This window comes from Macrotis lagotis, chromosome 1, assembly GCF_037893015.1.
Source record: "Macrotis lagotis isolate mMagLag1 chromosome 1, bilby.v1.9.chrom.fasta, whole genome shotgun sequence".
Classification (NCBI taxonomy): domain Eukaryota; kingdom Metazoa; phylum Chordata; class Mammalia; order Peramelemorphia; family Peramelidae; genus Macrotis; species Macrotis lagotis.
Window position 1 is genome coordinate 724768525 of NC_133658.1, and position 27622 is coordinate 724796146.

The following is a 27622-nucleotide window of genomic DNA, read 5'->3' on the forward strand; positions in this document are numbered from 1 at the left end:
ACGACCTCCCCAGTCTCAGTTTAACTGGCTCAGTGATGTAAGATCAGGTAGGAAAAGAGGCAAAAGACCGAGTTGGACTATTGGAAATCAATCAATAAATCAATCAAAGGGAGAGGGGCAAACCCTCGGGGATTCTGTCCAGGGCAGAAAGGGTTGTTCTGTACGCGCACTCAGCCATCAAGCCACAAAGGCCTGCTGAGGCAAGGCTATTACAAGGATACTGCTTCTGCCATCAAACTTTATGGTCCCTGCGGCAGAACATTCACAGATAAGGCTGTGATTCCATGGAGGGAAGCAGGATAGGAAGGGAAGGAATATTGACAGCTGCCATTTAAGTCTGCAAACGAGGTTTAAACTATCCTGGCCGGCCTCCATCTCCTCAGGATTCAGGCCTGGCAAGGCCTTCCGGGAAAGGGAAGAAAAAAAAAACTGAACGAAACGGAAATGGGTGACTTTAGGGCAAACGCGCGGGGTGGAGCGGTGAAGTTGCTTCTGATTGGACGCCTGTGCTGCTCACTCCCGCCCCTCAGCTGCTCCCAGCCGAATCAGGGAAGCGCAGTGACTCCGCTTTACGCCCAGGTTATCGCGAGAACACCCCCGCGAGCCCGGGATTCGGGGGTCCTCATTGGTTGGGCTTCCCATCCCACTGCCGGTCCTTCCCCTCGCGCCCTTTCATCCAATCAGCTTTCGCCGGGAGGAGCCGGCAGTGACGCAGCCGCCTTGGAAGGCGCGGGAGAAGCGCGCGCGGGCGCGGGGTTTTCAAGCTTCCGGAGGCGGTGAAGCCGGCCCAGAATGAGCCTCTGGGTGGACAAGTATCGGCCCACATCCCTGGGGCGGCTGGATTATCACAAGGAACAGGCGGCCCAGCTGCGGAACCTGGTGAGGGCCTGCCGGCTGGGCGGGAATGGCTCGGGCCCGGTGGGGAGGGGGCTCCGCCCCGCTGCCTCCTGACTTCCCTCCCCGGGGTGGGGCGTCCCTGCGGCTCCTAGTCCTGCCCGAGGGGGAGGATGGGCGCCCCCCGCGCCCCCCAGCTTACCTGTGGGATGGATCAGTGGATCCACCGGCCTTTGTGAGGCTCCGACTGCCTTTCCGACCTTGTGCTAAACGCGGTGGCTGCAAGGGAAAAGCCCTAGTGAAGAGTAAGAGCACATCCTCCCCTCAAAGGAGATAGACACATGCCCAGGTGGAAACAAGTAGAGGGGGGGCCTGTGTTTTTCCTTGCCCTGCATACTTTCTTTTTTAAGTTATTGTTTTATTTAAGATTTTATTTGAGATTTACAATTTTCCCCCCAGTCTTACTTCCCTCCCCACCCCACCCCCACAGAAGGCACTCTGCCAGTCTTTACATTGTTTCCATGTTGTACTTAGATCCATACTGAGTGTGATGAGAGAGAAACCATATCCTTAAGGAAGAAACATAAAGTATAAGAGATAACAAGATCGGACAATAAGATATCGGGTTTTTTTTCTGAATTAAGGGGAATAGTCTTTGTTCAAACTCCACAGCTCCTTATCTGGATACAGATGGCACTCTCCTTTGCAGACAGCCCAAAATTGCTCCCGATTGTTGCACTGATGGAATGAGGGAGTCCTTCAAGGTTGATCATCACCCCCATGTTGCTGTTAGGGTGTACAGTGTTTTTCTGGTTCTGCTCATCTCCCTCTGCATCAGTTCATGCAAATCCCTCCAGGCTTCCCTGAATTCCCTTTCCCGCCTGGTTTCTAATAAAACAGTAGTGTTCCATCACATACATGATACCACAGTTTGCTAAGCCATTCCCCATTTGAAGGACATTTGCTTGATTTCCAATTCTTGGCCTCCACAAACAGGGCTTCTATGAATATTTTTGTACAAGTGATGTTTTTACCCTTTTTTGTCATCACTTTAGGGTACCTGCATAGTTTCTATAGCAACTGAAGCAACATATTTGAAAAGGAAAAAAAAAGAAATTGAGACATAATCCTCCAAAATTTAACCCCCAAAACTTTCACCAAAAGACAGCCTGCTTTCTAAGTGGGAAGACGGAAGGACAAAAATTAGGTGGTTTCTCAGACGTTCAGCAAAAGAATTTATTCCTAGGAAATAAATGATGAAAGTGAACACTAAATATGTCCTTTGACCTTGGCACCATAAAAAATCAGGGAGGGGCTTGGGATGGAGTATCCATGTACTCAAAAGGTAATACAAAGCAGAATGTGAGAAATGCCATAAGAAAATAGGGAGAAAAAGTTATGGTTTTCTAAACAGAGGATCATTGAATATGTTAAAACATTCAACAGGTGGCATTTAAGCTTAACCCTGACAAATAGAGATAGAGTGGGACAGAACACTGAGAAATGTTAATTCATATATAGTACTTTTAAGATTTGTTCAGAGTTTTTTGGAAGTGTCTATGTAGTAGGTAGTGTAAGTGTTTTTGATTTTACAAAATAAGGAAGAGAAGCTATGTGGAGTAGAGAGTAGTAACTAGTAACTATTTTTGGAGCAGTTTTACAAAATTTGTTGCATGTATTATTCATTTTATCCTCTCAACAAACCTGGGAGGTAGTTAATATTATCCCCATTTTACAAATGAAGAAATTGACTGAACCTGGATAGGTCACCTAACATCTAAACAACTGTAAGAATATATATTAGAGATAAAGTGCTGATCTGGATTATTTGAAGTTCCTTACTGTAGAATTCCCTATACCAGTGAAATTTCAGGTCCATCTACAGATGAGGAAACTAAGGCCTTGAAAGATTAAGTGACTTTCCCATCATCACAACTAAGGAGTATCTCAGGTAAAATTCATACTGGGGTCTCTCATTATTCCAAATTTTTTTCAAAAATATGATAGCATAAAGGCAAGATGTTCCTTTTTCCTCTAACCAGTTGTGGGGAATCTAGTTGTCTAGTTTGATTAATAATAATAATAATGATAATACCTGAAAGATTATTATAGAAAATGCCTTGCATATCAAACTGTTGAGTTTGGACTTGACTATTATCAATCATTGGAGAATGGTGGACAAAGAAATGACATAGTTTTGTTTTAGAAAGGTTATTTTCTTTTTTTTTTGAAATTTTTTTATTAGAGTTTTACAATTTCCCCCCCCCAATCTTACTTCCCTCCCCCCACCCCCCTACAGTCTTTACTTTATTGTTTCCATGTTGTACATTGATCCAAATTTAGTGTGAGGAGAGAGAAATCATATCCTTAAGGAAATGACAAAAAGTCTAAGAGATAACAAGATCCGACAATAGGATAATATCTATTTTTTTTTCTAAATTAAAGGGAGTATTCCTTGAACTTTGTTCAAATTCCACGGCTCTTTATCTGGATACAGATGGCACTCTCCTTTGCAGACAGCCCAAAATTGTTCCTGGTTGTTGCACTGATGGAATGAATGAGTATTTCAAGGTTGAACGTCACCCTCATGTTGCTGTTAGGATGTACAATGTTTTTCTGTTTCTGCTCATCTCACTCAGCATCAGTTCATGCAAATCCCTCCAGGCTTCCCTGAAATCCTGACCCTCCTGGGTTCTAATAGAACAGTAGTGTTCCATGACATACATGATACCACAGTTTGCTAAGCCATTCCCCAGTTGAAGGACATTTACTTGATTTCCAATTTTTTGCCACCACAAACAGGGCTGCTATAAATATTTTTGTACATGTGATGTTTTTACCCTTTTTAGAAAGATTATTTTCACAACTATATGCTTAAATATATGGGTAGGAAGGAAAAGGAGAGGAATGACTCTTGGATGGGAGCCAGGTAACTTTTTATTTGTTTTTTTGCATCCTGAGGATTTTAATCTTGAGAGATCTTCATCTCTAAAGCTGATTGACCTGTCTCAGGCTATAAAGTGGTACATCTTATTTCTGAATTATTTAAAATAACTTCTGAATTGAATGGTATACAAACCATACTATTCTCAAAATTCTGCCTAATTTGTCACAAACTCCAAGATGGTTTGCCACTTCCTTCTAAGGTTCCTAGTTTCTGAATGTTATCACTAAGTTCTTCCTTATGTGTCAGAAATAAGTCCAGAATAACAGTATCTATTATTATTTACACCATTATTTCTAAGAAAAATAATATGAGCAAAACAAATTAGTCATTTTTCATATGCTCTGCTTTAGTAGAAAACTTTTAATAGAGAATACAGAAAATATGTGAATATGATGTTTTCTATCATAGGTATGTATCTGACTCGAGTTGTGAACATTGTGATCTATTTTGTTTCTTTCTGATGTCCTGGCAGCCTGTAGTTTACTTTAACCTTTATACTGATCTTTATTTTACACCCAAATGATCATCATTGTAATTTTGCCCCAAATCAAATCTAAAGATTGCTACATTAGGTGGACACTTTTTTGATTTATATTACTTAAATTTTTATAGCTTCTTAATTTTTCAATTTCGCATGCCTCTCCTACCTGATCTTTTTTTCCTTAAACATAGTATATTATTCTATTGCCTTAATCAGGTCACATTGCAGGAGCCCAGACTTAAGAATCCAGTTAGGGGGTTCTTATCTTGGATTTTATGATTTTTTTCGGGTAATATTTTGATAACTATTTTAATGTAATTGGTTTATTTTGTAATTCTATTTGTTTTATTTTATCCATTTAAAAAGAGTACTCTAAAGAGATTCATAGAGTGCAACAGCCTGCCAAAAGGATCCATGAACAAAAATAGATTAAGAACCCTTAATTTAAAGGAATGTTTCTTTGTGATGGGAACCTAGTGGGTATATTTGTATTTTAAAAATGCTGCAGATACTTAAAACATTTTCAGAATTTCTCTTTTATAGTTTCCTTCAGACCAGCTTATGAGCCACACAAGAAAATTAAGTTATTTTATGATTCCCTTTTGCTTTTGGTTCAAAATAATATTACTGAGAGCCTTATTCAGCCTTTATCTACTTGACTTAGCTCTGAGTAATTTTGATTGTTTACAAAATTCAAATTTATCTCCAAAAGTAAGAGTAGATCCAGGCTGAAAGGCGGACACCAACAAGATATATTTAAGATGGCCATATGAAGATGATCTGAAGGAACTGGAGATGTTTTAGCCAGGGGAAGGATAAGACTTAGTATGAATTAGATAGATGTCTTCAAGTATTTAAAAAGCTGTTGTATGGAAGAGGGGCTAGACTGTTCTGCTTCGCTCCAGAAGACATAAGTAGGAACCAGGGCGAGAAGTTTGCAGACACAGATCTGGCTTAATGTAAGGAAGACCTTCTTACAATTAACTGACTGGTATGGAGTTTTAGTGAGTTTTCTCTCATTAAAGGTTTTCAAAGGACCATAGCTACTTGTTGTGCATATTGTAGATGACATTGTTTATCACTAGTAGGGTAGACCAGGTGATTTCTGAAGTTCCTTTCAATTATGATTCTGTTTTGCTATCTTTTCAAAATATTTGAGTATCATATAATCATAAAAAGAAAAATCTTATCCTAATTGCATAGACAAACCTACCTTATTCATACCTGAAAAATATTATACAAAATATTGGCTATAAGTAATGGGACTGATTTTTTTTTTTACGATTAATGCAAGTTCAAATAATATGAAATTTGATTTATGGTATATTAGAAGATGATAACAGGTTACATTTAATGTGAGAGAAAATTCAATTAAGGTTTTTAACATGCCATCCTACTCCATGTACCTTTTTTTAGCCATATAGATATATTATATACTATATATATATATATACATATATATATATATATATATAATGTAAGTTATGTTAATATAGAAAAATAGCTCTTAAAAGCAAAAGGAAGACCACTTCAGAGAGAAACACTGCAAGGGCTAATTTTTATTAGAATTGGAACAAAAATTTTATGTATTTAATAGCATGACCATGGCAATAATATAGGACAAGATGCTGATATATCTGAATCTACAGAATATTGTAAAACATGAAGTCAAAAGAAAGAGATAAAGATGCCTCAGCTCTTTGTGTTTTGCAAACAACTATAAAGAATAAGCATTACAACGTTAGCAATGTCTTTTAGCTATATGGATTGAAGATTGTAGTCAAAAATGCATTTTCTTTAGCATTGACTTTCAGACAAAAGTTTCAAATTTATTTAAGGCTGTAAAAGAAAATGAAAACACAGTAGCTAAATAACTTGGATATTTTAAAAAAATACTCAAGTAGATACACTGATCAACAAATTTTTGATTTTGATGAAACAAAGTTATTCTTGAAAAGGATGTCTTCCAAAATTTGTTTCTGAGAAGGAAAAAAAACCTCAGCCTGGATTTAGTGTCTAAGGATCATCCAGCACTTAACACCTATTGTGAAGTAATACAGAAGAGGATTTTAAATTAAAAATCAATACTTGTTTATTGACTTTGAAATCCTTGGGTTCTAAAAGGTTAAACCATTGAGCACTTCAGTTCTTTTGTAGTTAGTTAAGAAAGTAGGAGTGACATCTGATTTCTAAGTTAATGTAGTTTTTGGAAACTATTGAAAAAGTGGTAGTCTCACATTTAAAGCATTTCTGGTTTTTAGATAAGACCACAGGCCATTCAGTTTCTTGGTTCTTTTTGTGGGAATGTGAGCTTGAGATTTGAGAAATGGATAAAATTCTATCTGTGCCTACTAGTGTATGTATGAAGATTTAAAGAAAGATAAGGGAATTTAGTCTATGCTGCTAAAACATTTAAATGACAATACTGATGTTTTTGTCATTTTGCTGGTACAGTATATTTAGGTATGATATTAAATATTTTTATAGTTTTGAAAATTTTTCTTTGTACAACTATTTGTAATAAACTTGGATCAAAAATACATGTTTCTTATACTTTGCTTTTGTTAATAAACAAACATTTGTTAATAAACAGTTAGAAACACTTAATGTTTTTCATTGCATATTTTCTTTGCACTGGAACCAAAATATGGTACTTTATTTTATGGGAATATGGGGTAGCTAGGTGGCATAGTATGACTGTGGGCAAATCACTTAACCCCATTGCCTTAAATAAAATTTAAAAAAAAATTAAAAAAACTTGGAATGCTGTCAAATCAAATAATGTGACCACTTCAGGGATTTCGTTGTTCTCCTTGCACTGTTTACCAAAGTTTAAACACTGCAATGATGTGTTGATTAACAATGTTGCTATAGAAAACATTTTTAAGTATGGCTTTTGCTTAATTTTAAGAATGGTTACAGAGGCAACTTATATTTACTTTGTTCTGATTTTTAATTAAGCTTTTATATGGTTGCTTTTGGCAAGTAGCATATTGAGGTGGGAATGGCATCAGTTATAGAATAGAAAAAGCCATAAATGAGATAATATATGTAAAGTACTTTGTGTACCATAAAATACTGGGTGGCTATAATCTATAAAATAACAGGGTTGAATTAAATAATTGAGTTAGATTAGGAAAAAACTGGAAATATCTAATCTGTCCTCATTTTGAAAACTGAGGAAACTGAATCCTCAAAAGGTTGTGACTTGTTTAAAGTCACATAACACATAATAAATGATAAAGATGAATTTATATATAACTGAAATCATCTGGATTTTAATATACTGTTCTTTTCACTAAGCCATGATACCTCTCCAAATGAATTAACACACCTCCAAGGTACATGCCAATTCTAATTTTATAAAAAAGTTATTTTGTGGGGTATTCTAGAGTACATTTCTTCCCTGAGGTCCCACAACCACTGTGTGTAATGACATAATTTTGCAGTGGGATAAATAATAATACTTTTTCTTTGATCTTTTAGATGGAACTTGTGATCTTTTCCTTCTGTTATAAGGAGCCAGGTGGATCAAGTGGATCAAGTCCTGGACCTGGAGTCAGGAAGACCTGAGTTTAAAACATGGCTCAGATAATTCTTACCTGTGGAGATTAAAATCCCCTACCTTATTGGGTTATTATGAGGAACAAATGAGATGATATTTGTAAAAGTAATTAGCACAGTATTTGGCACAGAAGTAGACAATGTTTTTTTTCCCCTTTCCCTTTTTTTAAAAAAAATTATGTGAAAGTAAGTATAGAATGAGAAAAACAGGTCATCTTAAAATATCTGGAAATTTTAATGTACTGCAACTCCTCAGCTATTCCAAAATGTGATACAATAGCTAGAAAAAGTTAATTTAACCTTAAAATGAGTTAATAGCAATGCTATGTCTGCATTGGTACTTTCTGGTACAATTTTAGTAAGGAGATTGGCAATGTGAAGAACAGAGGTGGTTGACCAGGATAATGAGAAGACTAATGCCATATGAAGATTTCCAAGTAGAAAGATTCCTGGACATTTTCTAGAGATTAAAAAAGAGAGAGAAAGCTTTAGAGAAATTAATGTCTTTAAGCATGAGCATTGTTATGTGGAAAAAAGAATTTGAATTGTGTTGCTTGACCTCAGAGACAGTAGTAGGAACAGTGGAGGGAAACTGCATAGATTTTGATTCTCTAAGAATCTGAGTTAGTTACAGATTTCTTCTAGTAGTTTGAAGTTTGATACAACCATCACAATATCATCGGCAGACAGAATTATTTGAAAAGAGATAGTTATCCTTAGGAAATACCTCTTTGACTTGTATTCTTTGTTGTTCTTCCCTTACATTACTGAATACCTTTAGAAAGTATATATCCATTTGTATTTTATGTCTTGATGTTTATGATCAGAGGATGATTGAATAAGGTTATCTGTGTTATATCTTTCAAAGTATCTTGATTGATTTGATATATATGTTCAAAATGCCTTGTTGAAAATCTTTAGTATGGCATTTTGATGTATTCAGTCAAATGTTTATTTTGTATTCAACCAACAAGCACAGCCAATTTCATGGGGCTGTGAAATACTGTTTGAAAAAGCCTGCCTGTTTCCTCTTTGGAAGAACAAGTGAATAAAGATTGTTTTTTATATTATGACATTAAGTTGAACTTTCTATCAAATTTGTCCATTGGGCTATGTGGGCACACATGTGCATCTCTGTGTGCATGCATGCAATGTGTGTGTACATATACACATGCACACATGCACATATGTGTATACATGCATACACATGTGTGTATATGTCTGTTATTCAGCAGTGTGATATGATAGAAAGTGGACATGAAATTTGTGTGTGTGTTCATGCATGTGTGCATTTGTGAATTCTATATGTATGTATCTGGAATAAGCAGTGAAAATAGGCAGATTTAGACTCAGTTACACAGGAGCAGAGCAGAGCAGGCGCCTGTTAAAATTACAAAACTCCTATAATGACTCCATGCTTATGTCCTATGCAAAGGCCAAACTTTTTAATATATTAGTATTCTACCAGTGTTATTATTTGACTTTCAAACAAAGAACACAATGGTTACTGAAGAACTGAAGATGAATGTAACAGAAGGACAATCTAGAGGCAGGTATGTGATGGTTGCAGACTGACTATGATATATACCTTTATAAGGAATTTTGAAGAAGAATTTCCTAGATAAAGGATCAAGATCAGGGAAATGTATGATAGGAAGAGAAGATGACCTAGGCATATGGTGAAGGTGAGGATTGATAAATGAACAGTCTGTTGAGTATCCATTGGTATGCTCATAGACTCAGAAGAAAGAAAGGAAAAACCCTATAGAGTCCCTGTGGTAAATTTAAGTGAAGACAAGGATAAAGAGCCACAAAAAATGAACAGATCCATACGGATAGATTGTGATATTGCTTCTATTAGAGTATAAGGAAAAAACGTCATGGAATTAGCTGCTGTAGGAGTTAGTGACTACCTTGATACATTAGAATTTGGATACATATGTATTGAGGATCTTGTAGATAAAAGAACTTTGTTCTGGGGTGTAATTTTGATGTAGAGACTTTATAAAGTCATTTTCAACTCAAGATGCTGTGAAAATGTACACTTGCTTATACTGAGATACCACATTTACCTTCTGGAAGTTTGTATTTTGTATGCACATTTTCAGAGATAGTTTATTTCAAAAATTATATTAATCAAAAATCAGTTTTACAAGGAATATATGTATAATTTTTCTCAGAAGGAGATATAGCAAAGTCTTTGTTTCTTTGCTTTTTTCAAGGTACAATGTGGAGACTTCCCTCATCTCTTAGTGTATGGACCATCAGGTGCTGGGAAAAAGACAAGAATTATGTGTCTCCTGAGGGAACTATATGGAGCTGGAGTAGAAAAGCTAAGGATTGAACATCAGACCATCACAGTAAGCTCTTTTCTCTGAGAAACTTCATGTATTTGTAGATAGGAATTCACTTAGCTTACAGATTTTAAATCCAGAAAGCATTTTAAAGTCATCCAGTCTTTATACTTAGCAGATGAGAAAATTGTAGCTCCAAAAGGTTAAAGAATTTTCTCAAGGTCACAAACTATTAAGTGGCAGAGTCAGGATTTGAATCCAAATCTTCTGTCTCTAAACCTACTGTCTTCCCATTACACTGTCCTTATATGAATGTTATATCTAGATAAGATATTTTAGAAAGATATGTGAACCTTAAGTTTCTTTATTAGTAAAAGATAAAAATTATAACTTCCCCATAAGTGCTTGTTTTTAATTTGATAAAGGTACTCAGTAAACATTTGTTAAACACCTATTATATGCAGGATACTGTGGTGGACTTTATTCAACATACTATATTTGTTAAAGTGAAGTACTTAAGAACTAGAGAAAATTTAAAGTTCAGGTATGATGTAGTCCTTGCCTTTTAGGAACTTACAATTTAACAGCCTCTGCTTAGGTGCTTACAGTTTGGTAGGATATAAGAAACTAAAACAGGCTGAACTTCAATATGCATTAGAAGCAGTTAATTGGTGACTTGGAGTCAGGTCTTCCTAAGACCTGAGTTCAAATCCTGACTCTGATACTTAACCAGCTATGGCCCTGGCAAGTCAATTGCCTAAGATTCCTCATCTGTAAAATGGGAATTATAATGCCACTTCCCTGCTAGGGTTGTGGTGAGAATTTCCTTTCCTTTCCTTTTGTAAATCTTAAAGTGCTACATAAATATGTTATTATTATATCATAATATATCATGACTGTAAGATAGAATGATAGAATTTAGAGCTGAAAAGAACTTTTTAAAGGCCAAATGGTCATTTGAGTCTCATACTCAAGCAGAGATGTACACAGATATTATTAATAAACATTAAAGTATAAATTCATAATAATTGAACAAAATGATTTGAAGAATTCAGGAAAATTACTTCTGATTACAGATTAACCAGAAATGCTTTGTGGAAGAAGATATCATTTGATGCTCTCATTAATGTTTATAACATTTTATTTAGGTCATTAAGAAATGAAAAGATTGTTGCTAGTCATGAAGTGTGTGTGTGTGTGTGTGTGTGTGTGTGTGTGTGTGTTTTATTATCCATTTTTATCCATCATCCATATTTATCCCTCAGAGGATAAAACATGTACACATATGCATAATAAAGCATATGGATGAGGTAATATTTTTGGAGAAAGGTGACTAAAACTTTTTTGGAGGTGCTAAAGAAAAATTTCATGTAGGAGGTGGCATTTGTGCTAAGTTTTGAAGACTCCTTATATTACCCAAGAGATTGGGTGAGAGGGGAAGGACATACCATGGCAGAGCAGTCTGTAGAAAACCTTGGTGACATTTCTCCACATCTTCACCACATTCTTCTCAACTTCCCTGAAATGTGTCTTTCAGCCCTATCATTCTTCTGAAACTTCTCCTTTAAAGTGAGTTATTGCCAGCAATCTGTTTATTAACTGCTAAATCTGATGGCTTTTTTCCTGTTCTTATTTTCTTTGACTTGTGTATCAAGTACAATTTTCTCTTGGGGGGACTTCTCTTCGCTTGACTTCTGTGACATTGTTAGGCTCTTCTACTGTGATTACTGGTCCCACTTAATTTCATTTGCCTGGTCCTTATTCATTTCCCTTCACATTATTATAGGTCACCCCCAGGATTTTGCTCTGAGTTCTCATCTTTTTTTTTTTCATGAAAAGTTCCCATGAATTAATTATAATTTTTTACACAAATGACTTCTAAATCTCTATGTCTAACCCTAAGCTCATCATCAGCTAGATCTGTAATTGACATTGTTAAGATTCAACTAGATGCCATCTCCTTTATGGAACTTTCTAATTCTCTCAATTGTTAAAAACCTAGTTTTGATTCTTGCTGGTGAGACATGTAATTGCTTTGTAGCAATCTCTGTATAATTAACAGTTTCCCCAACTGTAGAATGAGAGCAATAGTGGTACCTACTCTAAATGGTGGTTGTTAGGATTCAGTGAAATAATAAAAGTTCTTTGCAAACCTTAAAGTAGGATATAAAAAATATTTTTATTTTCCTTCATCTATGTAAGTGTTTACCACCATGTGCATAAGACTCTACCCTTGAAAACCAATAGTGAAGGGCAGCAAGGTAGCACAGTGGACAGAGCACTGGCCCTGGATTCATGAGCACCTGAGTTCAAATCAGACCTCAGACATTTTTAATAGTTGCCTAACTGTGTGACTTTGGGCAAGTCACTTAACCCAATTGCCTTAAATAAAGAAAATTTTTTAAAAAGGAAACCAATAGCAAGTAATGACAATTTCTATATTTCTCTGGATCCTGGTATAAGGAAATTTTTTCCTTATAATGACCTGAAATCTGCTATTTCAAGATCACTCATTCTTCCCTTTTTTTTGTCCTAGGTTCAAACAATCAAATCAAATCCCTCCTCCACATGAAATACCTACAAATAGTTATCAGGATACTTTGGCTAAATATCACAAGTTCCCAAAGTACCTTAGAGTTAATAGCGACCTTAGTGACCATCTGGTCTAACTCATCAATGAAGCAGAATGCTTTCTATATCATTTACAAGTGAGGGGAATGCATTACCTCCTGAGGCATTACATTCTTCTTCAAGGAGATCTGATTATTAGGAAGGCTACATATTATTTAGGCTGTATCTATATCTACCTTAAATATCTATCTACATAAACACATGCACATAGATGTTTACATAATGTATATATTGAGAGTTGATATATTTATGGGGGTGTGTGCACATGAGCACCTAAATTTGTATCTTTGAACCTATTCCCCATGACTTTGTATCTTTGAACCTATTCCCCATGGCTTCTATTGTCGGTTATACATATCATATTTCATGGAACACAAGCTTAAGGGTCCTTTGATTGACAATATAGTAGTACTTTTGCTTCTTGTACAATTACATTTGCTATTTTGACTCATTGTTGGAGCAGTTGAGCTTCATAGTGAATAGAGTGTGGACCTAGCATTTGAAATACTCATCTTCCCAAGTTCAAATTTGGCCTCAGATGCTTACTGTCTATATGACTTTTTTTTTGGTCTTGGTCTGTACAAAAGCAATGGGTTTAAGTGACTTGCCCAAGGCCACACAGCTAGGCAAGTATTACATGTCTGAGGCAGGCCTGGTGCTCCATCTACTACGCCACCTAGCTGCCCTTGTGTTTATGACTCTCAAGCAAGTCACCTAACTCTTTCTACCTCAGTTTCCTGAGAGAAGGAAATAGCAAAACACTCCAGTTTCTCTGCCAAGAAAACCTCAAATGGGATCACACATGACTGAACAACAATAACACTTCACTGTTGACTCTTTCAGCTTATGGTCTGTCAGGAAGTGTCAAATACTAATCTTAAATGCTGGAGATTAACAAATAAGAAAAATAGTTCCTGCTCTTCAAGGAACTTCACATCTAATTTAAAAGGTTACTGTAGTCAAAACCAAGTAGCAACTTATGAGAAATTAAGTTAGCTAGAAAAACCTGAAGCCTTTATGGAGAAAGGCCTTGGGAGGATTTCACTGTTTCACCTTCTAGCTCTCCAGGCCAAGGGAACTGACTAAGAGGTGTGGAATATCAAATCAGTCTCCCAGATAATGAGGTTTCAAGTGGTGAGTGGGGCTATGATGTTTGTGGAGTCCTCCTTGAACCCAGTAGCTGATGGTTAAATGAAGTCCACTAAAACTTTGAGATCACTTTCAAATAAGCTACTAATTAGACATGTTTCAATTCATCTTTCATATGTGAAGTTATTTTTTCAAACCAAGTATAAAATCATACATTCATCCATATTATACTTCATGTTATTAAGAGAGTACTTGAATGAACTGATTGAGGTATTTGAAAAGAGTAATAATAATACAGTAATCCTGGCCCTTTATTTTCTCATAACAACTCCATAAAGTTGTTTTGGCTAAATTTGGAATGGATTGGCTTAGCTACTCCCAAACTGGCTCTCTTTTATATCATAAAAGTGACATTAGAGACTAATACTTTTTCTTAATCTAAAAATTAATCTGTGAAATATAGTCAGTATATATATATATTTTTTTTTTCCTCCACTCAGACTCCATCTAAAAAGAAAATTGAAATCAGCACAATTGCAAGTAATTACCATCTTGAAGTCAACCCTAGGTAAGTTATTAACAAATGTCTTCATTAATAACATTATTTGCTAAATGATTTGATTTGTAAATCAATTACTACCTTCTGATTCTCTCACTGTCTTCAAAGGTAGATTTTTTTAAATGGCATAATATATGCAATTTGAAATAAAAGTGAACATGAATAGATTAATGTTATTTAATTAATGTTACTGCTATATTGTTGATACAAGCAAATATTTAGCTTTGCTTGCACAAGGCAAAGTATTTTGTAGAGCATTCATCATAATATTTGTATTGAATCATATCATTTGGATTTTGGAGATTTGACTAAGAGAGCCCTGTCTAAAGTCTGCTTTGTTGGAATATATAACATCTGAAAATTGAATTAGTGAAAAGTTCATTTTTCCCCCCCCCCATCTCTTTTTGGGTATGGAAGTTTCCATAAAAATAGAAATAAATCAACTAACATTTTAGTATTTCCCCTATATTTGGAGTGGGATTCAGTGCTATAAAGTAAGGGTTCTTAACCTTTTTGTGTCATGGGCCTCCTTGGCAATCTGGTATAACCTTTGTGGACCCCATTCTCACAATAGTGCTTTTAAATATGCAAATAAAATTCAGAGGATTACAAAGGAAACCAAGGCTATTGAAATATTAAAATAGACAGATTCATAGGTCCCAGGTTAAGCACTCCTGCTTAAGAGGATAGAAAAGTCTAAGACTATTTTTGCCCTTCAGAGCTTATAATATTTTGGAGTGAATGCTTAGGTGCTAAACTGTATGTTTCTGATTGTACGTATAATAATGAAGTACAAAAGGCAATGACATAGATTATTGTGGTCTGGAGACCAAGGAATGTTTGGAGCAGGACCAGACAATGGGTAACATTCAGATAATCAAAAGAGGAGGAGGGAAAGCATTCCCCCCCCTTGAGAGGAAAAGTATTCTTAGCAGGAAGGACAGCACTGGCAAATGAATGAGCAGGTGGCAATGACTGTGGCTCAAAAAAAGTAAGATGGGGTGTAAGTCCGACTGGACTTCATAATTAACTCAGTAATAATAATAATTAATAAGTAATGATAATGATTAAAATAATAATAATTGACACTAAGGTACTCATAATTGCTTTAATGAGTTAGTCTATCTCTGCCCCCTTTCAATGATGGAAACATAAATGAAAGTCAACCATTTAGCCCTTATTTAGATGGTCACAAGGATTGAGACTATATTACAAGTCTTGATTGAAAGAGCTAGTGATCATTAGCTTTGAGAAGACTCATTATCTTTCATTATTGAAAGGATCCAGAGGCCACCTTTTACAAGAAGACTTAATGGATTCTTCCAACAGCTAGTGCTGTTTTTCCCATTTTGTTTTTTACATATAATGTTTATAAATTTTATATATTTTATGTTTTTTATATTTATATATTTTACACACTTATATACTTACACAAATTCATTCTCTCTCTCTCTCTCTCTCTCTCTCTCTCTCTCTCTCTCCCCCTCTCTCCCTCTCCCTCTCCCTCTCCCTCTCCCTCTCTCCCTCTGTCTGTTTCACTGTCTCTCTCTCCCCACTGTTAGAATGTAAACTATTTGTTGGCTGGGAAGGTTTCACTTTGGTTTCTTTCTCCCCCAGATCTTAACAAATGTTTATTGGTTGATTGATTTTGATCTTAGGTAGGTCTATTAACTTTTCTATGCACATCTGTCTTAGGTGTAATGTTAGTATTCACTCAGCAAACATTTATTAAACTCCTTAGGTTCAATATTATATATTAGCCACTAGAATAGAGACAGTTATCATAAAGTAGGGTTCCTGCCTTTAAGGACTTAGGGACTAGTAAACAGTACAATAATGCCTTCTATACCAACTTAACTAGCTGTTTAATAGCACTTTAAAAATTAGATTACTATAGAAATGGGATATATGAGGTATTCAAGAAAGACTAACATAGCTGGTGGAAGGGTTTGCTGAACCCTCCTCAGGGCTGCTCATCTACTATTTTTTTTTTTATTTTTAGGTTTTTGCAAGGCAATGGGGTTAAGTGGCTTGTCTAAGATCACACAGCTAGGCAATTATTAAGTGTCTGAGGCCAGATTTGAACTCTGGAACTCCTGACTCCAGGGCTGGTGCTCCGTCCACTATGTCACCTAGCCGCCCCTGCTCATTTATTTTTGATGTTTGCCTGGCACTCAACTCTCACTTGTGGTTCCAAGAAGTTGTAGCATTTGCAGCAGCCACATTCCAGTAAACCATATCAGCAGACAGGCTAAATCAGGTTGAGGGTAACTGATGGGCATCAAATCAAGTTAGGGAAATATATTTCCCAAGCATATGAAGACTTCCTCCACTGAAATGGGTGGATGTTCTACTGACCTTGAAGGTGATTGAAGCAGGTGTGATGGAGCACTTAGCTCTTGGTCAGTCATCTATGACACCAAGATTATACTCTGCATCCTGGATCATCACCAGTCATTTTGACTTTTTTGACTTGCCACTATTCTTCAGTGATTCTGAAAGAGAGTGTGAGACTGATGACTTTATGTGTCTTAAATCCAATTTACACTGGAGTTAAGATATCATCCAAGATGTCATTGGGCGTCTTCAGAAACAAAGGACCAACAGCAACTATGCAAATAACAAAAGACATTAATATTTTCTATTTGCTTTGTAATAACTATAATATAAATATAGAAATATTTTTATGGATTTTACAGATACATGAGTATACATATAACTTTTTTACTTGGGTTTGTAAGAGTGCTTTCACACATGCAAGATGAATTGAGGCTAGTTAGTTTGGGTGTGGGATATATATAGAAACAGTGATATGAGAACAATATTCTATACCATGTGACTGCCTCAGGTAAAAGAGCTTTAGAAGGATATTTTTTATTTTATTAACTTATTTCCCTTGAATGAGAGAAAAGATCATTCTACTTCATACCAAATTATACTTTAAATAAAGTAGTCAATCAATATACACTTATTTAATTCCTGTTATATACCAGACAGTGTTAGGACTGAGGTTCATTTGTGCATATGAAAAAAAATTCTTATCAACAAAGTGCTTTTAAAATAATTAGTAACATCAGAAAAGGGAAAAACAATCGCTAAAAAAATTTAAACAGCAAGTTTCTAAAGTTAATAAAAATAACTACCTTGATTATTTTATAGATGAAGAAAATAAAAGATGAGTAGTTCAAAGTGATAACTAATCAAAAAATCATTTATATTTGTTCATGAATATAGTTTAGTGACTCTTTAGTGCTTCTGCTCCTTTGAGAATACATTTATAAAATACAGCACATATTAGAATTTTCAGCAGATTAAGTACCTGGAAATTAAATTGTGCAATTTGAATCTCATTTTCCTGTGGAAATAATGCATATTCTGGATGATGATCTGGTGCCCTTCTTTTTATAGAAATGACTATAGAAAAGCAGTATCTTTAGTATTCTTGTTCAGTTGTCATTGCTCTATCTCTACTTTCTGTGCCAGTAGTCTCCAAACTCTTGATCTCCTGCCTTTGTTAATTAAAAAAAACCTTTTGTGTACAATCTATATATGTGTTTATATAATCATATAGATATACATTCATATATATGCATTTATAAATTCCATACCTATATTACTATATTCATATATACATATTGCAAAACAAAAAAGATTAAGTATTTTTAATTTTTGCTATTTTTAGTGAGAGAATAGGATTAAACTTGCTTCATTTTTTTTGAAAACCTTGGTTTAACAATGATAGCATTGATGCTGATTTTAAGTTCAGTTTCTTTCATTTTTTATTGTTGAAAAAGATACATAAAATTAAGTAGAACCAAATGGAAAGTTTATCATGTTGATGCTTAATAAAATCATGCTGTTCATTTTTGATCTGTACATTAATTTTGCAGTTTTCTTGTTGAAAAGTCATCTAATAAATTTCTACCTTCTGTAATATTAATCATTTTTTCTTTCAGATTAACCAAAGGTGATTGCAGTTTTATATTTTCTACAAAACTCACTGAGACTCTTTATTTTGAAGATTTTTAATCATGTTAAATCTATTTCCAGATATGAGATATCTCCAGATTTGAGATATTTCTAGACATGCAGATAAAAGTTTTTTGTTTATTTTTTTTTATAGTTGACACATTGTTTTCAGTAACAAAAGCATTTTTTTTTACACTGGTAAATGTTTACTTTTCAAAATGGGTTATTTTAACAAAAACATTTTTAAAAATCTTACTAATGGTAACTTAAATTTTTGGTTAGTCTATATCTCAAGGCATAGGATGTACTTAGAGTGAAGTTCATCTTTAATAATTTAGTGGTAAATCCTCTTTTAAAATAATCTTGTTAATTTTTTAAGTTTGAGTTCTTTTTTATCAGATCGAATTAGTTATTTTTTCTTTTATAATGTGGCTGATTGGTGCTTAGATATAGAAATGTCAGCTTGATTTTTTTTATTCTTTGATTGTACTCTCATTAGTTTTATCTTTAGTACATATTTTCTTGGCAGGAATCCTTTTAAGCCTTTTGTCTATTTTTTTCAGGGATAATTTAGTTAAAACTTGGAATATCTGTAAATTCATTTAAGTGTTCACAAGTAAATTGTAATATTTGTAATATTCTAAAGTGAATGAATATGGCTACAACTGTCAAGTCTTCTATATTGTTGAACTCTTCTTAATTTTCCCTCAGGGATACCTCCCTTGCTCTATACAACATGACCATTAGACAAATAGACTGAGTGATGACAGCAATGTTAATGTACATATTAAATATTAGTAAAACTTGCTTTCTTACTTTAAAAACAAGAAATAAAGTAAAGAGAAATTCTAAATTTTCTTCTGCATTTCAGTGGTTGTGACATATGCTCCATGTTAGAAACTAGTACTCTATATTTATAGAGCTTTTTAAATATCTTAAAAATGGGAGTAGTTACATGTATCTCATTTCAGTGTTTCAAGGATTTGTTTTCTTATCTTCAGAATAATCCTTTCATTTATGGAAATAACCTCTTTATAATTTTATAACCCTTGAAAGTTATTATGGTTTAAAAAAGAATCCGTTAGTCTTGAGAATAACTCTTTTTGAACTTAACTAGACTAGTTCTCAGAATGTTGATTGTATAATCTTTCCAACTTATTTTGGAGTCTTCCATAGCTTCCATTTTATTGGCATGGCCTAGAAAAAAGGATTACCATAGAAAAGGAAAATATTTACTTGTGCAAAAATATTTATAGTAACTTTTTTTGTGGTGACAAAGAATTGAAAATTGAAGGAATTATTGAACAAGTTATGATCTATGAATTTGATGGAATACGCTTGTTCTATAAGAAAAGATGAGCAGGCAGATTTCACAAAAAGCTGGAAAGAAATGAACTGATGCAAAGTGAAGTAATTAGAACCAGGAAAATTTTGTAAATGTGAACAGCAGTGTTCTGTGGTGATCAGCTTTGAATAACTTAGATCTTCTTAGTAATTGATCCAGGACAATTCCAAAGAATTCATGATGAAAATATTATCACAGTCAGAAAAAGAACTAATGAGTCTGAATGCAGATCAAAGTATACTATTTTCACTTTCTTTATCTTTTTCAAGGGTTTTTCCTTTTGATGGGTTTATTCTTTCACAACATGACAACTATGGAAATATGTTTTACATGATTGCACATATACAGTCTATTTAAAATTCTTGCCATTTATTGGAGGGGAAGAAAGGAAAGGAAGAAAAAAATTTGGGAGCTTAAAATTAAAAAATGTTAAAATTTCTTTTACTTATACTATTTAAAATTTTAAAAAATCAAAAAAAGAAAATAAGGATTATCTTTATTATTGTAATTAGGCAATGAATGGAGTAGGCTCTGAACCTTCTGTTTCTTTCACAATTTATGCAACAGCAGTGAAATGAAGAAACACTATTGGGGTCATGGAATTCAGAAGGGCATTTTGTTTTTTAGGTTTTTGCAAGGCAATTGGGGTTAAGTGGCTTGCCCAAGGCCACACAGCTAGGTAATTATTAAGTGTCTGAGACTGGATTTGAACCCAGGTACCCCTGACTCCAGGGCTGGTACTTTATCCACTCTGCCACCTAGCTGCCCCCAGAAGGGCATTTTTGAGGAAACAAGGCTAATTATTAGATTTTTTATTTTTTTAGGAAATGATCTTCAGGGATTTGTTTGTTTCCTTCTTTTCTACCATAAGCCTTAATTGTGAGTGTCAGAGTGCTGCAAGTCAAAAATCTACAAATCAAGGACTGCCTATAGAGGAGCCACAATAGAAAGTTGTGATTGAGGAGTAGCTAGTCAGATATCTAGTTTTCCCATTCTATCTATTCAGTTTACACTGAAGTCAAGTCCTTCACTTTATCAACTCCATGCTGAGTATGCCTCTTAGATTTATGCATGGTTTGTCTCTTCTCATTTCTGTCTTTAAGTAAAGGATAGCCAAGTATCTGAATTCTTAAAGTTTTTCAATATAAAAATGGAAGCAAGGAGATGTCTCCTTTCTTATCTGATATCTAATTATCTTATCTAATATCAGTTTGACAAATACTTAAGCAGATGATTCTATGTAATAGATTCTATCAAGTAGGAAAACCCTGATTAACTGCTGTTCAAGGTCCAGGGTCATTATGCTCTAACAGCTACATCCCTAGGTTTTTTCCTTTTGTTTCTTTCTCTTTCTTCTTTCTTCCTTTCTTTTGTTTTGGGGGGAGGTGGGGCTGGAGAGGTGATGGATTTAGGTCTACATCTACCAAGCCATAGAGGGATTGTAGTCAGAGCCTGTTCACATCATGACTGAGGAATTGTAATTGTTGTCTTCATCAATTTCTCAACTGGAATCTAAGATGTGAGATGCCTTGAGTTCACTGTTGTCTGTAATGTAACCAATTATTGAAAACACTGTTCAGTAATACTAATTGAGAAATCATATTGCCTTTAAAGTCTGATGAATATATCCAAGGATTTATTGATTGGTTGATTAAGGTTTAATTTTATAGATTGTTGTGTTATGAGGTTTATTGTGCTATGTACCATAGTCAAATCTTTTATTTTTGAGTTATTTAGGAGGAATCTTAATAATTTGGTCAAATTAACCAATTAATATAATTTTACATTGTCCATTTTATGTATTTTTGTTTTATGTAGTGATGCTGGAAATAGTGACCGAGTAGTAATACAGGAACTGTTGAAAACAGTGGCGCAATCACAGCAACTTGAGACAAGCACCCAAAGAGAATTTAAAGGTATATAAAAATGAAGATAATATAAAAAAGCAACATCCCCTCCCCCCAAAACAGCCTGGGAATGTTTCAAAATTGAGGCAGAATATTGTATATACAAGATAACATGTTATCAGAAATTTTATGAAGTTGAAAACAATTTTTTAAAATACATATTTGTCTTTTGTAATTTGTAGGCTCTTTGATAGGTACTTGTTGAAAAACAATGAAGAGAAATATAATAATAGCTGGCAGCTAACATGTAGTTCCTTAAAGTTTTACAAAGAACTCTACATATGTTATCTTACTTCATAATATATTTGTTAAAAGAAAAAGAAGCAATGTTATCCCTTGTTCTAGCTAAGGTATAATACATATACGTTAATTATACTTTAAAATAACATTTACTATACTTTTGCTTTGCTGTTTGCCTTTTGCTTATGTATATTCACAATCTATACATGTTCCTCTGTCTATCTTTGTTGTTTGTCTCTGGTCTCTGCTGAGAGAATATGAGAAAATATTGTTTATAACCAAAGTCAGCAAATGTCTATTGATAACATGCCAGTACATGAAAATATGATGTCATTAATCATGGGGACTTTTTAACCAGAACTCTTAATCAGAATCAGAACTAGGACAGGGTGAATGGAGTTTTATTCAAGGTCATCAGAAAAGGGGAGAGATGGATGCAATATCCTTCTATAGTAGTTGCCACTTTTTTTTGTAATGTAGTCATTTTTGAGCACACTCCCATCTTAGCCCCAGGATTCAGTTGCCATGGTAAATTCCGCGTTTAGGGCTCACATTTCTTGAGAAAAATGAGTTTTTCTATTGACATAACTTCATCTATGATTGCATTCTTTCCTGGTCTTTGCATTCTCTCAAACCCTCCCAATATAACTTGACTGCTATTGCTCCTCTGCTTTATCTCCTATCAATAAGTTTTCTGAATGCTGTTGTTTTATCTTCTAAGTATATTGTTAATAACTGTATATTTGAATTAAAGCAGAACCTATTTTCTTTCATAATATTTTAAAAATATTTGCCCTTTTTTTCAATTGTTATTGGTCAGAAACGAAGACTTTCCTTTGATTGGAAGTATCAGTCTGGAAAATGTTGCCACCTGTTTTGTGGTACAATCTGGAAAAAGAAATGAAACCTAATTTAAAATAAAACCCTCTCAGTAAAATCATTAATTCAAGTGTTGATTTAAAGAGCCAGATTTAGAGTCATTCAGTAAGATCTGAGTTTAAATCGTGCCTTGCATTGTTGCAGAAGATCATGACATCAGGGAAGTAATTCCATGGCAAGCATATAAATTGGATTTGAGTGAGGGGATTCTTTGCTAAGTCACTAACCCCACTTTCTCCTCAGGAGCCATCTGGATCTAGTGACCAGATATGAATCAGGACAATTGGAGATGGCCCTGGATGCGAGGCAATCACGGTTAAGTGATCTAGTTAGGGTCAAGTGTCAGAGACTGGATTCTAACTCTGGTCTTCCTGATTCCAAGACCAGTACTCTATCCACTGTTCCATCTAGCTTGCAGTGTTACAAACTGATTGACCCTGGCCAAGCTATTTAACTCTCTGAGCCTGTTTCTTTGTTTTTAAAATAGAGATGATAGTAATAGTATCTATCTTGCAGAGTTATGTGGATCACATGAGATAGTATGTGATGTGATATGTGAGACAGAATGAAATTTGTAAAGTTCTTGTAAAACTTCCTGTATTATGTAGATTTTAGCTGGTTAAGCTGGGAGAAATAAGTGTTTTGGGTCAAAGTGGACTGATGAGAAAATGAGTGGAGCTTTACAAATCCATCACTACTACTTCTAGAAAAAATTACTCAGACTGAGTGGTCAGTAGTGTTAGAGGTGTCAAAGAACAATAGATCATAAGTCAGAAGTTCCCACTGTACATTTCATTATTGATGTGTGTTTTGGGGCAAGTTCCTTAATCCTTGAGGCATTTCTTTGCTCTAAAATAGGAATAGATCTTTGATTTGCCTACCTTATGGGGATGTTGTAGGGATCAAAGATGTATAATAATAATGTTTCCATTTGCAGAGTAGAAAAAGCATACAAACCTAAGTTGACTTTTTAGTAGCTATGGGAAATGGATGAAGGAAGTATTTATTACTGTTGTAAATCATGGAGGAAAGCTTTTTGCTGTTGGAAATAGAAGATATATGTTTGATATATCAGATACCTTAGTGGTAAGAATAGAGCAAATACCAAGGTAGCAGTACGTTAGAAGTAGCAGATTAGATTAAAATAATTGCCTTCTGTGTACCAAGATATGCATAAATATGCTATGTTTTAAAAGGAAGATTTTTATTTGATTTACTGCATTTTATACCTTTGAAATAAATATTATTATTGTTGTCACAGATGATGATATAAATGAAAAATCTAAAATGAAATTACGTGATATACTGACAATTTCTTATGACAAAACAAGAGGACAAGTACCATAATGGGTAACCAGTAATACATTTTACCAACTAATTTTTCTTATTGGTATTCAAGTTCTTTTTTTGTAGAAGGCTAAAATTACTTTTTTTCTAACAATTAAAAGCAAAAAGGGACCTTGGAAATCATCTAGTCTATACCTGCCTCCTCCTTTATATCCCCTAATTTTAGTGAATACTTTAAGGCCCAGAGATAGTAAATGAATTGTTTAAGGTCACAGAGCTGAATCTAGAAGCCAATGACAAAAACTTTTCCCCTAAGTGTGTATGTGTGTGTGTGTGTGTGTGTGTGTGTCTATGTTGTATGTATAGTGCTCACACAGTATCTTAGATTAATAATTATTTCTTTATCTTAACCATTATCTTAATTGGCGTCTCTGTAAGAGTTTATTTTTCGACCATTGTTAAAGAAGAGGAAACAATGCCAATATTCTTTTTGAGTTAATTCATTTTAATGATGTTTTGCTCTTTTAATACTTGTTTCAGTGGTTTTACTGACTGAAGTTGACAAACTTACCAAAGATGCTCAGCATGCCTTACGCAGAACTATGGAAAAATACATGTCTACTTGCAGATTAATATTGTGTTGTAATTCTACATCAAAAGTAATACCACCTATTCGGAGTAGATGCCTTGCTGTTCGTGTTCCTGCTCCCAGCATTGAAGATGTAAGTTAAGTTGGAACATAAAAATTTTTGAAAGGTTTGAAGAGTGCAGATTGTTCATTTGTAATATTCTCCTTTGTCACATCAGTCAGGAATACTATTTAAAGTGTGATTTTACCAAAAACATTAAAATTTGAATGCTTGCCACCTTTCCTTCTTCCATTACTTTATTTTATGTTACTCTCTTACTACAAAACATTACATTTTGTGGAGCAGGTAAACAGTACAAAAAAAAGGACTGTTGGAATGCAGAAGAGATTTCAGTCTCCAGTTGAATATAGAAAAAGGATCTAAAATAAAATTGTCTTTAAGTTTTATTATTAGTAAAATTATTTGTTTATAATATTAAACAGTCCCTTACCTTTCAAATTTTGTCTATAAATTAAGAAAAGTGCTTATTTTTTATTAATTGGAATGAAATGAACTTATTTTCTTTTTGATAAATTTTTAGAAAGATTTTATTAATTTTGAGTTTTACAATTTTCCCCCATTCTTGCTTCCCTCCCCCACCCCCCCCACAGAAGGCATTCTGTTAGTCTTTACATTGTTTCCATACATTGATCTCAGTTAAATGTGATGAGAGAGAAACCATATCCTTGAGGAAGAAAAATAAAAATAAAGTATGAAAGATCATAAAATTACGTTATAAGGTAACAGGTTTTTTTCCTAAATTGACAGGAACAGTCTTTGGTCTTTGTTAAAACTCCACAATTCTTTCTCTGGATACAGATGGTATTCTCTATTGCAGATAGCCCAAAATTGTCCCTGGTTGTTGCACTGAAGGAACGAGCAAGTCCATTAAGGTTGATCATCGCCCAAATGTTGCTGTTAAGGTGTACAGTGTTTTTGTGGTTCTGCTCATCTTGCTCAACATCAGTTCATGCAGATCCCTCCAGGCTTCCCTGAATTCCCATCCTTCCTGGTTTCTTTTTTTTTTTTTTTAAAGATTTTATTTGAGTTTTGAGTTTTATAATTTTTCTCCCAATCTTACTCCCCCCCCTCCCCCCCGGAAAGCAGTCTGTCAGTCTTTATTGTTTCCTTGTTGTACATTGATCCAAATTGAGTGTGATGAGAGGAAAAAGATAACAAGATCATACAATAAGATATCTGTTTTTTTTCCTAAATTAAAGGGAATAGTCAGGGTGGCTAGGCGGCACAGTGGATAAAAGCACCGGCCCTGGAGTCAGGAGTACCTGAGTTCAAATCCAACTTCAGAGACTTAATAATTACCTAGCTGTGTGGCCCTGGGCCACTTAACCCCATTGCCTAGCAAAAACCTTAAAAAAAAAAAAGGAAAAAAAGGTATAGTCCTTGAAATTTGTTCAAACTTCATGGCTCTTTATCTGGAAACAGATAGTATTCTCCATTGCAGACAGCCCAAAATTGTTCCTGGTTGTTGCACTGATGGAACGAGCAAGTCCATCAAGGTTGAACATCACCCCCATGTTGCTGATAGGTTGTACAGTGTTTCTCTGTTTCTGCTCATCTCACTCAGCATCAGTTCATGCAAATTCCTCCAGGCTTCCCTGAATTCCCATCCCTCCTGGTTTCTAATAGAAGAATAGTGTTCCAAGACATACATATACCACAGTTTGCTAAGTCTTTCCCCAATTGAAGGACATTTACTTAATTTCCAATTCTTTGCCACCACAAACAGGGCTGCTATACATATTTTTGTACAAGTGATGGTTTTGCCCTTTTTCATAATCTCTTCAGGGTAGAGACCCTGTAGTGGTATTGCTAGATCAAAGGGTATGCACATTGTTGTTGCTCTTTGGGCATAATTTCAGATTGCTCTCTAGAAAGGTTGGATGAGTTCACAGCTCCACCAACAATGCATTGATGTCTCAGATTTCCCACATCTCTTCCAACATTGATCATTGTCTTTTCTGGTCATATTGGCCAGTCTGAGAGGTGTGAGGTGGTATCTCAGAGATGCTTTAATTTGCATTTCTCTAATAAGTAATGATTTGGAGCAATTCTTCATATGACTGGATTGCTTTGATTTCCTCAGCTGTACATTGCCTTTGCATATCCTTTGACCATTTGTCAATTGGGGAATGACTTTTTTTGGTAAATTTGACTCAGTTCTCTGTATATTTTAGAAATGAGTCCTTTGTTAGAAATATTAGTTGTAAAAATTGTTTCCCAATTTACATTTCTTTTGATCTTGATTATAGTGGTTTTATCTATGCAAAACCTTTTTAATTTAATGTAATCAAAATTATCTAGTTTGTTTTTAATGATGTTCTCCATCTCTTCCTTGTTCTGAACCTATTTTCTTAATAGTTTCTCTAATTTAAAAAAAAACAGGAACCCCCCCCCCAAAAAAAAATCTATGGTATCACCATTAAAAGTGCCTGTAAAAGATGTTTGGATAGGTTTTCTACTATCTAGAAAAAAAGATGATTTCTTTGGTTAGAGGTTTTATTAACTGTATTCTTCATAGATTTGCCATGTTTTATCCACTGTATGCAAGAAAGAAGGTCTAAATCTTCCTTCAGAACTGGCTCATAGACTTGCAGAGAAATCCTGTAGAAATCTCAGGAAAGCCCTGCTTATGTGTGAGGCCTGCAGAGTGCAACAGTAAGTCTAAATGAGAAATTAATGGAACTTTTTGCAGTAAAAACATATTTTTATGTCAGTTTCCAAAGTACAGAGTAATCTTTTTTTTTTTTTTTTTCGTCATACAGGTATCCTTTTACTTCAGATCAAGATATCCCTGAGACAGATTGGGAGGTGTATCTGAGAGAAACTGCAAATGCTATTGTCAGTCAGCAGACTCCCCAAAGGTAAGCATTATAATAAGTATTTTAAAAGTAATATACTAGATAATAAAACCTTATCATTAGATTAGTTAGGATTTTAGAAGTTTTT

The 27622-nt window shown here is 34.6% G+C and overlaps 1 protein-coding gene across 3 annotated transcripts; it reads left to right on the top strand.

Moving 5' to 3' along the window:
• The first annotated feature begins 704 nt into the window (after positions 1-704).
• RFC3 (replication factor C subunit 3) lies at positions 705-27622 on the top strand. 3 transcript variants are annotated; one of them, XM_074216048.1, is made up of 8 exons: positions 791-879; positions 7749-9379; positions 10049-10186; positions 14341-14408; positions 21532-21629; positions 24567-24748; positions 27195-27331; positions 27439-27613. In XM_074216048.1, the coding sequence occupies exons 3-8, from the start codon at positions 10118-10120 to the stop codon at positions 27539-27541; spliced, it is 657 nt and encodes a 218-aa protein (XP_074072149.1). In that variant the 5' UTR covers positions 791-879; positions 7749-9379; positions 10049-10117; the 3' UTR covers positions 27542-27613. The 3 variants fall into 3 exon arrangements, with proteins under 3 accessions (XP_074072148.1, XP_074072147.1, XP_074072149.1); XM_074216046.1 differs by lacking the exon at positions 7749-9379 and having other exon boundaries at positions 708-879; positions 27439-27614; XM_074216047.1 differs by lacking the exons at positions 7749-9379; positions 10049-10186 and having other exon boundaries at positions 705-879; positions 27439-27622.